The sequence below is a fragment of the Mirounga angustirostris genome, unplaced genomic scaffold, assembly GCF_029215605.1.
Source record: "Mirounga angustirostris isolate CCGP_5_RB_7025 unplaced genomic scaffold, mMirAng1.0.hap1 SCAF_16, whole genome shotgun sequence".
NCBI lineage: Eukaryota > Metazoa > Chordata > Mammalia > Carnivora > Phocidae > Mirounga > Mirounga angustirostris.
The window spans coordinates 27,134,529-27,148,532 of record NW_026991724.1 but is presented as its reverse complement, the minus strand read 5'-3'; the positions used below and the strand labels follow the sequence as shown (position 1 = coordinate 27,148,532).

Genomic DNA, 14,004 nt, shown 5'->3' with positions numbered 1-14,004 from the left:
TCTCTCCATCTTGGTCTCCCTGTGTCTCTGACTCTCTCTAGCTCTTGACTGCCTGTGCAGGAGGTCTTATGTGCGTGCTGTGTGTTCGTGCGTCCCTGTGTGCCTGGGGGCGGTGGCCGCTGTGGCCTCTGTCCTGAGGGGCTGTGTTTCCTCCTCCGCAGGCTGACACACTGCGGCTTGCAAGCCAAGCACCTCGAGCAGCTCTGCAGGGCGCTGAGAGGAAGCTGCCACCTCGGCCACCTGGAGTGAGTAATTGCTGGTGGAGGGCGGATGGGTGGAGCCCAGCGGGCCGTGGGTGTTGGTGTGGGGGGTTTTGTTTTGACTTTTTTTAAGATTGCGATCAGCGGTGTTTCCCTGCTGCAATCAGAAACCCCTTAGGGGCGCCTGGGTGGCTCAGTCATTAAGCGTCTGCCTTCAGCTCAGGTCATGATCCCAGGATCCTGGGATCGAGCCCCACATCGGGCTCCCTCTCCGCGGGAAGCCTGCTTCTCCCTCTCCCATTCCACCTGCTTGTATTCCCTCTCTCACTGTGTCGCTCTCTGTCAAATAAATAAATAAAATCTTTAAAAAAAAAAGAAAAAGAAAAAGAAACCCCTTAGAGAGTCCGGGGAGGGTTGTGACCCTTCCCCCTAAAATGCACGTCCCCACATATGACCCCCTCTGAAGCCCCTCCCCGACCCCCAAAGGTCACAAACCTCAGGATAGAAAGCGTGGGGGAAACTCCAGCGGACCCGTGTGAGATCTGCTGAGATCTGGTCTGGTAGCCCAGGGCCGGGTACCAGTTTCAGGAGAAGCTGTCTCCCAGGGGTGGAGACACAGAGTTCCTACGGGCCCCACGCCCACCCTCCACTAACCTGTTCTCCCCCTTCACCCCTCCCAGCCTCTCAGGCAATGCTCTGGGGGACGAAGGCGCAGCCCAGCTGGCCCAGCTGCTCCCAGGGCTGGGACCTCTGCAGTCCTTGGAGTGAGTAGCCAACTAGACAAAGCCTCTGACGCTTGTCCTCATCAGGACGACGGGTGGGGGCGGTGAGGAGGGGGTGTTCTGTGTCCTGTCTCATTCCTTCCTGGGTTATTGTAAAGATTAAATCAGAAAACGCATGTCTGTCGCCTGGTCCAGTCCCTGGCACGTGGTAAGTGCTCACAAAGGGTAGTTAGCTGCTGTGAGTCTCATTGAGAGAGCCTCTGGGACTCAGTGATCCAGCTGCTGACCTAAGGTTTTACTTCTTGAACCTGACTTTGTGGCTCTGCATGGGCTCTCTGGGAGGCCCAGGCCACCTGGGGCAGGGCAAGCATGGGCGGGAAGCGTTAGCTAACGGTCAGTTACCCTAATGACTGGCAGCCCTTCTGGCCCTGGGTTGCAGGGAGGGGCTGTTGCTAGGATACAGGCTGGATAGGAAGGATGTGTACCAGACAAGATGCCTGAGCAGGGTGCCCAGGGCAGCTGGAGAGCAGAGAGCGGGGAGATGTTCAGTGCGGGAGGGAGGCCCTGGGAGGGGACCAGGAGCCTCCAGACTTTGCCTGCAATAGACCAGAGTTTCCGGATGCTAGAAGGCCCCTGTGTTTTGGGCTCCCACATACTCTTGTTCTCCTGAGCTCTTCGGGGCTAAAGTGAGAGGAGCCCTGGAGAGAGCTCACAACTGTTAGGTTCTCTGTGTGACCTTAGGCAAGTTCCATCACCTCTCTGGGCCCCGGCTTCCCAGGGAACACCTAAAATATAAGGGGGAGGGGGCTTTGGTTTGGGCTACAGCTATAGAATGAGTGCTGGAGCCAGAGGGCCCTTCCTGCTCAGTCTTCGTGGGGCATCTAGGAAGAAGGGGTTACCTTTGTTCCTGTTCTGGGCCTGCTTGTGGGTAGGGAGGAAGGCCTCACCACTGTAGGCAAATCATATGTAGATTGGTGCTTGGCGGCAAATACCCATGTGACCTGATCTCAATACTGTGAAGTAGTCTGAGCCCCCCAACCTGTGAGATCCTCGCTCACCTACCCATACCTGGGCCAGAGGACTGCAGCATTACATGGTGAATAGGAAACACTATGACAGATTGACAGGCCCGAAAGAAAGGCAAAGCTTTGTCCCTGCCTTTTGAACAAGAGCCCCTGCATTTTCATTTTGCAATGGGCACTGCCCTTCTTTTTATCAGGTGGGGAAACTGAGGCACAACTCCAGCCTGAAAGCACTCTCCAGATTCATCGCAGACCCAGAGAACCAGAGTTCTAATCTCACCTCTGTCGTCAGCATGTCTCATAACCTTGGGCAAGACCTTGCTGCTTTTTTGGGCCTCAGTTTCCCCATCTGTACAATGGGGAGTTAGAAGAGGTGCCCTCTGGCCATTTGGGGTTCAGTGAGCTCTGTCATCTGGACTCAGGAACAGCCCTCCCCTGCCCTGGGCTCTGACCACAAAGAGGGCGTTTCTGAGTTGGGTGAGTTCCATCAGTGTCACCCCTGTGATTGTCCAGCCTCAGTGAGAACAGTTTGTCCCTGGATGCGGTGTTCATGTTGACCCCGTGCTTCTCAACTCTGCAGTGGCTTCTCCACTTGGACATCAGGTGAGTGTGCCTCTGGGCCCCTGCCCTGCCCTGCCCTCTGACCCCACGGGCCATCAGCTCCCACCACCTTCCTCATCTGTCCTGTTCACAGTGTCACCTCCTCGGGGCCCTGCATGGCACCAGGCCCCGTGAGCGTGTGACAGGTGTCTGCTGAATGAATGAATGGACGGTTGAATGAAAGTAGCCCCAGGACACTCCCATCTCTCCAAGTTTGACATGGGACACGATCCAGCGACTCTCCCTTGCTCACTCTGTGGATTGTCCTGGGAGACCTTTACAGAAACCGGAAGCTCCCTGATGGTGGCTGAGTGCTCGAGGACCAGTCTCGATCATGGGATCTCTGGAGCTGATGAGAATTTAGAAGGGAAGCCACCTGGCCAGGCAGCCTGGGGCCAAGCCGGGCAGATGAGCCGTGGTTTCAGTGGGGTCTGCCCATTCCCCCCACTTTCCCCTTCCAAGAGTGGGAGGTGTGGGCACAGACAGACCAGGTTCAAATCCAGGCGCACCACTTAGCTGCTGTGCAGCTTTGAGCAGGTCACTGAGCCTCTCTGTACCCATTTCCTCATCTGTTAAGGAAGAGTAAGAACAGTTCTTACCTCACACCATTATCGTGAGCATAAAAGGAGGTCCTGGCAGTGCTGTGCTTTGTATGTGCTTCAGTCCGTGTCATTATGCTTAGTATGAATATTGTTATATTTGCTGAGAAAGTGGGCCGCCCTCCAGGCCCTCCACGACCAGGCTGTCTGTCTGTCTCAGACTGCTGCTTCCTCTCTGTTTGCAGCTCTGAGAGCCAGCACGTTGTCCTGAGAGGTGACAGAACAGGCAGGTGAGGAGGGAGAGCTCCGAGGGGGGAAGGATGGACTCCCCTCTCCCCTGGCCTCCATTTCCTACAGGTCCCCCCAACCCCAGCCCTGTGCTGACCACTGTTAGCCCTAGAGTAGCCCACCCAGGTCTGGCTCCCCTTCTGCAGATGTACCCCTGTGTCCCTCCATTCACAGTAATCATCCGCTTAGCTCTGGAAAGGAGGCAGGGCAGTCGGGGAGGGAGATGGGGGGGCAGTGCGGCGGAACAGGTGCCCGCTCGGGGCTGCTGAGTGGGAGGGAGGGCGGCTAGGCTTCTGCCCCTCAGGACTTCTGCAGACCTCTGCAGACTCCCGACTTCATAAGAGTCACCGCCCTTCACACTCGGAGTGTACGGCGTTCGAGAAGCCAAGGACCGTTTGTGTTCTGAAAAAGTTTCCACACCTTTGCAGTAAACAACAGATTGTTAGTTCTGCACAGATGTTCCCAGCTGCCCCCTAGTGGGGCCACTAGCTAAGGTATCAGAGGAAAGCATTGCCAGACCAGCCGGGCTGTGTGGAGCTGGAGTGGCCCAAGGCCAGGGTGGTCTTGCATCCTGGGCCAGGGTCTCCATTTCTGGGAGCTCTCTGGGTTTTCAAAGCCTAGAGAATGTAAGCCTGGGGATGATGAGAGAGAGGAAGGGCTCTGTCCTGGCTCCCCCGGTCCTAGCCAGGTGCTGCCACCCGGACAGGTGTAAGTTGCTGGCTTTTCTCACTCTGACTTCCCTTCCATGGACCTCAGTTTCCCCATCTGTACAGGGAGGGACTGGATCGTCCCTAGGCCCCCTTCAGCCCTGACTTCTGTGTCTTGTCTTCCCATGTGCGTGATGTGAACGTTCCTCTCAAAAATGGTCTCCCCACTCCAAGGGATCGATTGGCTGGTGGATCTTTGCCAGAGTTCCCGGCTGGAGCCCAATTCTTGGCCTTTCGTCAGCCCCGCGTCCCCAGGAGCCTCTGGTACTGTCTTATCCACTTCTCTTTGGGGGGTAACCACGATACAGGTGAAGAGTCAGGGAGTGAGGAGAGCCTGGGGGCTAGGCCTGGGGGAAAGAGGGTTCGAGAGAAGGAAAAGAAAGGGGGCCAGTACGAGGGCTGGTGAGGGGGGCTGCCGGGCCCAGCGTTCTCCCCAGAGAAAAGATTCCATGCTGTTTTCTCAGAAGACTTCCCAGCTCTGCCATGTCTGTGTGACCATGGCTGGGCCCCTCCCCTCTCTGGGCCTTGATTTCCTTACCTAGGAAGAAAGATTCCTCGGCTGGGGCCCAAACAGGCTTATCCAGAGGAGGAGTGGGAGGACTGTCCCAGGCAGGTGGGTCAGCTGAGGAGGGAAAGCTTAGCTCTTGAGAAGCATGTCAGCGTGGCTGGGGCATGTACAGGGCCAGTGGAGGTGAGTGAGGCCATGGAAAAGGCCTTTCGCTTTTAGCCTGAGAGTAATAGGGAGCCACAGGGGGCTTAAGCGCCTAAGAGGCGTGGTCAGACTGCACTGTTAAAAGATAAGCCACTGGCAGGCGGAGAAGGATCGCAGGGAGGCAGGAGGGGAGTTGAAGGGTGTTAAAGTGGTCCAGGCAAGTGACAGTGGTGGCCCAGACTCAGGCAGGGGCAGTGGGGAGGTGTTGGAATGGAGCGAGGGCAGCTGCGCACTGGGGGTCCTTTGTTGTCACTGAGTGGTGGGGATCAGGCTGTAGGGGAGACTTGGGGTGCAGAGTGTGCCCTGTGAGGGGAGGATCCTGCAGCCTGGAGGTTGAGGCGGAGGGGTGGAGAGAGAAGGGGAGAGCCCCTGGGGCTGCACAAGGGCCCTGGGCCCTCCCTCTCTGATCCTCTGCCCGGCCCACTGCCCCCTTTCAGCCTCAGGCAGTGTCAGCTGGAGCCCCTGAGCCTCACCCACCTCTGTGAGACTCTGGAGAAGTGCCCGGGGCCTCTGGAAGTCAAGTAAGTAAGGAGGGCACAGCCTGAGGGGGCACAGTGTGGGCATCTGCCTGGTGACCTGGGGTGGGGGTGTCCTGGTTAGAGGCCAGGTGAGTCCTTCCTGGTCCCCAGCCCCTGTAGCCCTACCCCACCCCTCAGCTATCGGTAGCAGCCTCCTTGCGTCCCGATAGGGCACCTTGCTCCTCTACCAGGAGAGGCTACGCTGGGCCCGGGGCTTCCCCTTTGCCATCTGCTCAACTCAGGGCAACTGGGAGCCCCGGTCTGCTCCCTCCACCCCTGGAGCCCCACCCTGGCGCCCCCTGTGCCTGCCTCCCTAGCTGGGGCATGTCACTTCTGAGGGCCCCCCCTCAGGGCCTCCGTTTCCTGGTTCCCCACTCACCCAGCCCAGAAGCCCCGGGTCTGTGACCAGAGACTGGACCTGGAATGAGGAGTCCCGGCTCAGCCACCCACAGGCTGGGTGACTTTGGGCACGTGCCTCTACCTCCTTGCGTCTCCGCTTTGTCATCTGCAGAAATGGGCAGCCCTTTTCCTTTGTCCTCATTGCTCCCATTTTATTACAGCAATTACCTTACAATAGAGAAACCCAAGACAAGCCTGCCTCACCTAAATCAACCCTTCTCCACATCCAGTCAGTGCTGTCGTCGGTCCCTGTGACCCACCTTGTCTGTGTGCATGTTTAGTCTTTGCCTATTAGAGCCACAGACGGGCTGCATTCTCCGTGGTTTTCCCGACGGTCTTTGGTCTTGCTTTCCCGCTCCCATCTCTGATGCCCTCCTGGCCCTTATGAGCAGCTCATCCACGGTCACCTGGTGTCCGTCCTTCCGTGCCCCTCTCCTTGTGCACGCACATACCCGGATCAAGGGGTTTTTGACATCGTTAACAGACACGGGATTTTACCGTGTCAGATCTCCACAGCAAGCTTTTGTCTCGGGACAGTACGTCGTGACTTCCCTGGGATGTGGAGTCCATGAACTTTTTAGTAAAGCGTTTATTTTAGAATAGGTTAAGGCTTGATTTACAGAAGAGTTGCAAAGCTAGTCCAGAGAGTTCCTCCGCCCTGGTCCCTGGTGGTTAATATCACCCGTCATGGTCCATTTGTCACGACTGAGAAACCAACCTTGTTGCTACATTCAGCACCACACTCCAGGCTTTGTTCAGATGCCCCTAGTTTTTCTCCTAAGACCCTTTCTCTGACCCAGCATCCCGTCCAGGATCCCACATGGCATTTAGGAATCATGTTCTTCTCAGCGTCTCTGGTCTGTGACGATTTCTCAGCCTCTGTTTTTCATGACTTTGGCAGCTTTGAGAAGTCTTCAATAGATATTTTGTGAAATGTCCCTCAGTGTGGGTGTGTGTGATGTTTTTCTGTTGGGTAAACTGGGGTTCTGGGTCTGGGGGAAGAAGACCGCAGAAGTGAAGTACCCTTCTCGTCCCATCTCAGAGGTGCATGCTGTGGACTTAGCGCTGTTGATGTTGACCTTGACCACCTGGCTGAGGGAGTTTTTGTCAGATTTCCCCACTGTGAAGTTACTTTCTAATTAAAAAAAAAAAGAACCCCAACTATTATGGCTACTTTGGAGCATATATGAAAGCAGAGCGAGTAGTGGGATGGACCCTCAGGTCCCCGTCTACCTTCCTCAGTAATTACCATGCCATGGCCCCAACACACATGCATACATGGTATTTTGAAGGAAGTCCCAGACACCTCTCAACTTCATCTGTAGTTACTGTAGGATGTGTAGCTAAAAAGTACCCTTTTTAAAAAAGATTTTATTTATTTATTTATTTGAGAGGGAGTGAGGTGGAGGAGAGGGAGAAGGAGAGAGAATCTGAAGCAGATTCAGGGCTGAGCACAGAGCCCGATGCGGGGCTCGATCTCACGACCCTGAGATCGTGACCTGAGCTGAAACCAAGAGCTGGCCACTTAACTGAGCCACCCAGGCGTCCCTATTTATTTTTTTAGTATAACCACAAAACCATTATCAGACTTAAAATATTTGGGGGGGGGGTCTGTTGTTTCTCTTTTTCTATATTTTTATTTAAATTCAATTAATTAACATACAATGTATTATTGGTTTCAGCGGCAGAGGTCAGTGATTCATCAGTTGCATATAACACCGAGTGCTCATTACATCACGCGCCTTCCTTCATGGCTGTCACCCAGTGACCCCATCCCCTCTCCCCTCCGATCAGACCTAAAATATTAGCATGATTATATGACATACTAGAATCATCAAGTAGCCTGTGGACTTTTTTTTTTTTTAAAGATTTTGTTTATTTGCGAGAGAGAGAATGAGAGACAGAGAGCATGAGAGGGAGGAGGGTCAGAGGGAGAAGCAGACTCCCCGCTGAGCAGGGAGCCCGACGCGGGACTCGATCCCGGGACTCCAGGATCATGACCTGAGCCGAAGGCAGTCGCTTAACCGACTGAGCCACCCAGGCGCCCAGCCTGTGGATTTTTAATTGTCCTTGATTGCCTCTGATGTATTTTTACACAACATTTGAATGTTTGTGCCTTGTATTTTTTTATATTTGTACCTTTTAATAGTAACCCTCCACAGTTTAGATGTGCCACGGGCCCTTCAGCCACCCCTCTGTAGAGTCTAGATGGATGCCCAGGCTGCTTCCAGTAATGCGGGAGCCAGTGCTGCAGAAAACACTCTTCTGTCGTGTAACTGCTAAGCACCACCTGTATACCAGGCACTGGGCCAGGCCCTGGGGGGGGCACAAGGGTGTAGTTGGACATCACCGCCTGCTGTCATTCAGCTACCGCAGCGGGAGGCTCTGTGCACAGATGGGGGGTCTGAGGGCCCCCCTCCCTCAGCTGTGGCTAGAAAAAGTGGGATAATAGCATGAAAGTACTTTGCCAACTGTAGAGTGCTAGGACTGCGTACTCAAATATCGTAATCAACGTACTTCATGCCGAACTCCAATAATTAGATGCTAGGGAGGGTGATGGAGCTCCGGCCCCCTCCCCAAATTCTACCACTGCAGGTCTGCTTTGCCTGGGCACATCCTGGAGTTCCATGTGAGATGTGATGGGTAAAGTGGCTATTGCCTTAAAAAAAAAACAGCAAGTGTGTAAAGCCCACACTGACCCAACCAGAGCACCGTGTACTGCGGGCCCAGAAGGAAACCATGTGGAAGGTGTTGCGGACGGACCACCCCTCAGCGAAGGCCCCCTGTTCTGCCAGCGCTTGGAGCCTGGGGCCCAGTCCTGGGACAGAGGGTATAGAGGTTCCTGGGCATAGAGGTTCCGCCGTGAGGCTCGCAGCTCCGGAATCCTAGGCTGACCTTCCCACAGTCGCCCCCAACCAGCAGACAACACGGTAGAGGTGGGCCAGGCCCCTGGAGGGCCCAGTGAGGGGGAAAGACAGCCTGCAGGGGACAGGAACAGGGACAGCAAAGGGCAAAGGGGGAGAAGGCATAAGGAAAACACAGCCCAAAGGCCTCTGGGAGTGGGGAAGTTGCTCCAGACACCTGCAAATGCTCTGTAAATCCCAGGGCGGTTAGGCACCCTGCTTGTCCCAGGCCTGCAGCCCAGGCGGGCCCCAAAGGGCCGGTATCTGGAGTTTCTCCCAAGTGGACTGGGTTCTGACGGATTATCCAGACAAGTGATCAGCTGGTAGGTCTGGCTTTGACGGACAACCAGAGACCCAAGCTAACTCGCACCTCGGATCCTTTGCTGACGGGCTGTGGGCCTGAACGGCCACTGTTTATCTCACCGTGGGTCAAGGTGGCCTGCTCTTCCTAACAAGTGTCTTCTGCAGAGCACCCATCTCCAGGGCCCTCGAAATAATACTCCTGCGAGTCTGTGACATTTGGGGAAAAGTGTTAGAGCTCCGGGGGAAGTCACAATGCCCAGCAGCGTGCTCAAACTCTGAGAAGTCCTGCTGCAAAGGAAACTATATTTCATTTGGTTTAAGCAGCACTTTCCAAACTTGTATGCCCTTCCTTTCCCTTCAGCCTCAATGATAACTCAAGGGCCCGGCATTTGGAGGGAATGTGTTGGGCCACCCATGTCCAGAGGGCTCTGGCTGTGAGGGTGCAGTCCTAGCTTTCCTCAAGGCTCCCCTGCCTCATTCGGATGCTTTGTTTCACAGATTGTCCTGTGAGGTCCTGAGTGACCAGAGCCTGGAGACCCTGCTGCACCACTTACCCCAGCTCCCCCAGCTAAGCCTGCTGCAGTAAGACTGGTTTCCCCATCTCCCTGTGCTGGGCTGAGGCTCTTGGCTTGCAAACCCATCCCTTCCTTCCCAGTTACTCCTCTCTCTTGGGCTCTTTTATCTGGCACAGCTGGGAGCTCTTCCCTAATACCTTACTAACCTTGAAGGGGGGTGGGGTGCTATGGGATCAGTTTCCTCATCTGACAAATGGGACTCCTATTCCCCAACCCCTCTGCCAGGGTTGGGGCTCCAGAAGACAGGTGTTGTCCAGGCACCTTGAAGAATGGAGGGTCTCTGGCAAATGGGCTGTTGTACTTCTCCTCGCCCACGGAAAGGTCACCATCTAACTCCGCCAAAGGGGAACTGAAGCAGCATCCTCCGAAGTATTTAAAACTCTGCTTTCTAATTTCAGCGCAGACTGGTTAGAATTTAAAAAGGATTTACTTTAAATACTCTTCCAGCAGGGGGAAAGCAGCTGCAGCTGGGATGGAAAAATACAACGGGAAATTAAATCATACCGTTAATAACAGCAACATAAGTACTAATGCTGAGGCTCTCTGGGACGCCCGAGGCAGCTCACTTCACAGCCAGGATCTTGCTTATCCCTGCGTCCTACTGGGAAGGGAAGGAACAGCAGGGTGACGTTCCAGAGGTGGGCAGATGCAACAGACCTGGCGTCCACGCACGGCCCCCACGACGGGAAGGGCATCTTTGGACGCACAGAGTGGCAGGCTAAAATGAGCAGGTGGGAAACCCCAGACCAGGGAGAGACTTCTCCGTGCCCACGTCACACAGCATGAACCCCTAAATCTCCTCGGTCTTTGGAATGAGGTGTCCAGCCTGCCCCACACCAGGGCTAACGCTTTGTACTACTTAGTCCATATGCTGGAGGGCTGGAGACACAGCAGAGAGCGGGGAGAAAAGACCAGGTCCTTGTCTTCTTGGAGCTTACCTTGTAGTAGTAGGCAGCTGGACAATAAGCAAGCAAGACGAATTCAGACAGTGATGAGGTATTTTTCTAGGTAATGTAGTCAAGAGTGCCGCAAAGGTGAGGGCGGTCAGGGGATGCCTCTGAGGAGGGATACTAAGGTTCGACCCAAAGGACGAAAGGGACCCAGCCTTGTGAAGAGCAGGGAACAGCATTCCAAACAGAGGGAAGAGCATGTAGGAGGCCCTGAGGCAAGATTGAACTTGGTGGGCTCAAGGAACAGCCAGAAGGGCACTGTGGCAGGAGGGGAGGTGGAGAGAGGAGAGAGGTGAAGAGAGCCATGAGGAGGAGTTTGGGGTTTTTGTCCAAGGGGACTTGAAAGACAGAGGTGTGATGTGTGTGTGTGTGTTTTTGGTTTTTTTTTAAGATTTCATTTATTTGTTTGACAGAGAGCACGAGCAGGGGTGAGCAGCAGGCAGAGGGAGAGGGAGAAGTGGGCTCGATCCCAGAACCCTGGGATCATGACCTGAGCCGAAGGCAGACGCTTAACCGACTGAGCTCCCCAGGCACCCCTGTGATGTATGTTTTCAAAAGCTCAGCCTGGCTGCTGGGTAGAGAAGGGGTTGGGGGACAAGAGTGGAAATGAGAGTAGGGAAGAGGCTGTGTAGGGTCGAAGATGGTGGGGCCGGGGGTTGGTGGGGCTGGGGCGGAAGCAGGTCGATTCAGGGTGCATCTTGAGAGTGGAACGGACGAGACAAGCTGAGGGAGGATTTAGGGGGCAAGGGAAGTGGGGGTGCCCAGGTCGCCTCCGAGGGCAAGATGCGGCCGCCTCACCTTCTCGAAGACAGCGGTTCCCAGCCAAGGGGGGGATTTTGCTCCCCAGTGATACATGGCCATGGAGACATTTTTGGTTGTCATGGCAGGGGGAGGAGGATGGGGAGAGGGAGGGCGATGAATGGGATTTAGTGAGTAGAGGTCTACGGTGCCGCGGAACACCCTACAGGACAGCCCCAACAGCAACGAGTTATTTAGCCCCAAATCACAGAAACTACTCCAAGGACCTAAAGTTTCCCACTTCCTTTCAGCAGGACTACCTGTTAAGTCTGTGCTTGAGGGCAGAAACAATATAATAATAAAACTAGCATGGGTATGGCGCCAGGCAGTGCACCAGCTTGATGTAATTAAGTCCTCGAGACACCCCAGCGGAAGGTATACCATGAGTAATCCTGTTTTCCCGGTAAGGAGGCTGAGGCTTAGAGAAGTTAAGTGACTCTGCCAAGGACACACAGTCGATAAGCAGAACTGGAGCTCAAACCCAAGTCCCTATTTGTCCCTCTTGAGTCCCTGCCTTCCTCCTTATTGCTTTGCTGACCTGCCTGCCTTCCCTCTCCTCTCTTGCCTTCCCTTCCAGCCCATCCAGGCTGCCTGTCCACTCTAGCCTGGCTCCAACTTGCCTACATAAGGCCCCGCTCCTTTCCTTCTCAGGCTAAGTGAGACGAGGCTGTCCCCGAAGAGCCCCCTCCTGCTGGCTGATCTCTTCAGCCTGTGCCCACGGATTCAGAAGGTGGATCTCAGGTGGGCATTGCCCTAGGACAACTGGGTCTAGTCGTGGAGGGTTTTGCCCTGTCTGGCGGGTGTAAGAGGGTAGGATGGAGGCAGGAGGACCCGAGTCAGGGGCATCCTGAGACTGTGGCCAAGGGTGGCTGACTCAGGTGCTGTCTGTTCCAGGTCCCTGTATCACATGACCCTGCACTTCAGGTCTAGCAAGGAGCAGGAAGGCGAATGCTGTGGGTAAGTCCCCGAAACTGCGCCCTGGCACCTGGTTGATACTGGGGACAAGTAGACTCACCTTCTGGATGCCTAGAACAGAGTACAGATTGCCTGCCGTGGGGCATTTCCTTGAAAGGACCCAGCAAGCAGACTTGTTTCCTCTAACATAAAGAAGTAGAGGTCCAGAGAGGGCCGGGCTTTGGCAAAGGCAAATAAGGAGTGCCTGTCAGGCTTGACCAGAGTTCAGGGGCCTGGTTCAAGGAAAAGGACTTCATAAGTGGCCCACCAGGCCTTAAATCCCAGCTCCACGGGGCCTGACGCCTTGGACGAGCTCCTTAACGTTCTGTGATCCTCAGCTTCCACAGCTGAAGGGGGAGCCATCATATTGCAGGATGTTTGCAAGGATTAACTGAGACGATGTGTAAAGCATGAAGCGCTCCCAGATACAGGTGTCCTTGCCCTGCTGGCTCCCGGACCCGTGCTCCGCGGTTATCCCCAGAGGCAGGATGACGGGGCAGAGGGCAACCTTTGCACGCAGAGATGATGTTTCTAATAACTGATGCCGCTGGCTTGCCGAGAGACCTCGTGCCGGACCCTTCTCCTGTCGGCCTCAGCCTTCTCAGCTGTGAAGTAACCATAAATAGGAGAATCAAGATATGTTGAATATCTGCAGGGCACCGTTCTAGAGCCTTCTGCACATTACGTCCTGTAAGCTTCACAGCTGCGATCACATGGCAGGAAGGGGGCAGCCGGGACTTGAACCCAGGCCGTTCTGCAGTGCTCCTCGCCCCAGGGCGGACAGACTATGGGTGGCTATGTATTTATTGATTCATTTTTGTTAGAATAGAGCTGACCTACAACATAGTACTAGTTGCAGGTGTACAAGCTAGTGATTGGGCAGCTCTGTGCACTGGGCAGTGCTCCCCGCGGTGGGGACCGTCACCATCTGTCACCATACAATAGTGTTACAGTATTATTGACTATATTCCCTATGCTGTACTTTCCATCCCCTTGACTTCTTTTATAACTGGAAGTCTGTGCCTCTGAATCTCCTTCGTCTCAATTCCAGTATCAAAGGCAAGAGCAGGCATCACCCTTCCTCTCTCCCTCCCACCCTGCTTGTCCAACATGAGCTTGAATCAACCACCTAGAGATCCTGTGGTTTCTGATTCAGTGGGTCTGGGCAGGGTTCCTAGAGTTTGCATTTGAACGACTCTTCCCAAGTGATGCAGGTGTGGCTGGTCGGGGATCACCGGCTGATGGAGCCTGGGGGGGCCGGGTGGGATCTGTGTGGGAGGTTGTAAGTGGTGGATGACGGATAGTTCCAGAAAATCCAACCTTGGGTGAGGCCCCCTGGGAGCTGGAGGCCACACCCAGGACAAGCCAGGGCAGAGCAGGTCTGAGTGGCTCAGCGCCCCCTCCTTGGGCTTGGGCCCCTCCTCCAGCAGGTTCACGGGCTGTGGCCTCAGTCAGGAGCACGTGGAGCCGCTGTGCTGGTTGCTGAGCAAATGTGAAGACCTCAACCAGCTGGAGTAAGTTGGCGGGGGAGGAGGGAGAGGAGCACGGGAGCACGTGCCTGGGTGGCACTGGAAGGGTGGATGTGTGTGCGTGTGCATGTGCGCATGTGTGCGGGCCCTCAGCCCCTGTCAGGGCCGGCTAACAGGGATGCCTGGGACACGTCCTGGGTCACATCCATAAAATTTCTCTGTACCCATTTCATCCCTTCCACTCCCGACTCTTGCCATGATGGGGCCAGTTTAGGGTATGTCCCTTGATCTACTTTGAGGAGCTCACAAAAGGGCTATGGGAGCCCCTGGGCCTCATGATGATCA

General features: G+C 55.0%; 1 protein-coding gene across 20 annotated transcripts in view; it reads left to right on the top strand.

The window, feature by feature from the left end:
• NLRC5 (NLR family CARD domain containing 5) overlaps positions 1 to 14,004 on the top strand; it is an 89,591-nt gene that overhangs the window by 53,304 nt on the left and 22,283 nt on the right. For 14 of the 20 annotated variants that reach the window (XR_010408053.1, XR_010408054.1, XR_010408052.1 and 11 more), the window contains 10 exons: positions 162 to 245; positions 881 to 964; positions 2,458 to 2,547; positions 3,329 to 3,373; positions 4,253 to 4,342; positions 5,228 to 5,311; positions 9,412 to 9,495; positions 11,888 to 11,977; positions 12,131 to 12,193; positions 13,585 to 13,704. Coding sequence is in view for 17 of the 20 variants with exons in the window: in XM_064580664.1 (XP_064436734.1) it covers positions 162 to 245; positions 881 to 964; positions 2,458 to 2,547; positions 3,329 to 3,373; positions 4,253 to 4,342; positions 5,228 to 5,311; positions 9,412 to 9,495; positions 11,888 to 11,977; positions 12,131 to 12,193; positions 13,585 to 13,704 (834 nt within the window). In the remaining 3 variants the exon portion in view is untranslated. Of the gene's footprint in view, positions 1 to 161; positions 246 to 880; positions 965 to 2,457; positions 2,548 to 3,328; positions 3,374 to 4,252; positions 4,343 to 5,227; positions 5,312 to 5,868; positions 6,651 to 9,411; positions 9,496 to 11,887; positions 11,978 to 12,130; positions 12,194 to 13,584; positions 13,705 to 14,004 lie in introns of those variants that run through there. The other 6 variants (XM_064580666.1, XM_064580660.1, XM_064580667.1 and 3 more) reach the window with 3 other exon arrangements.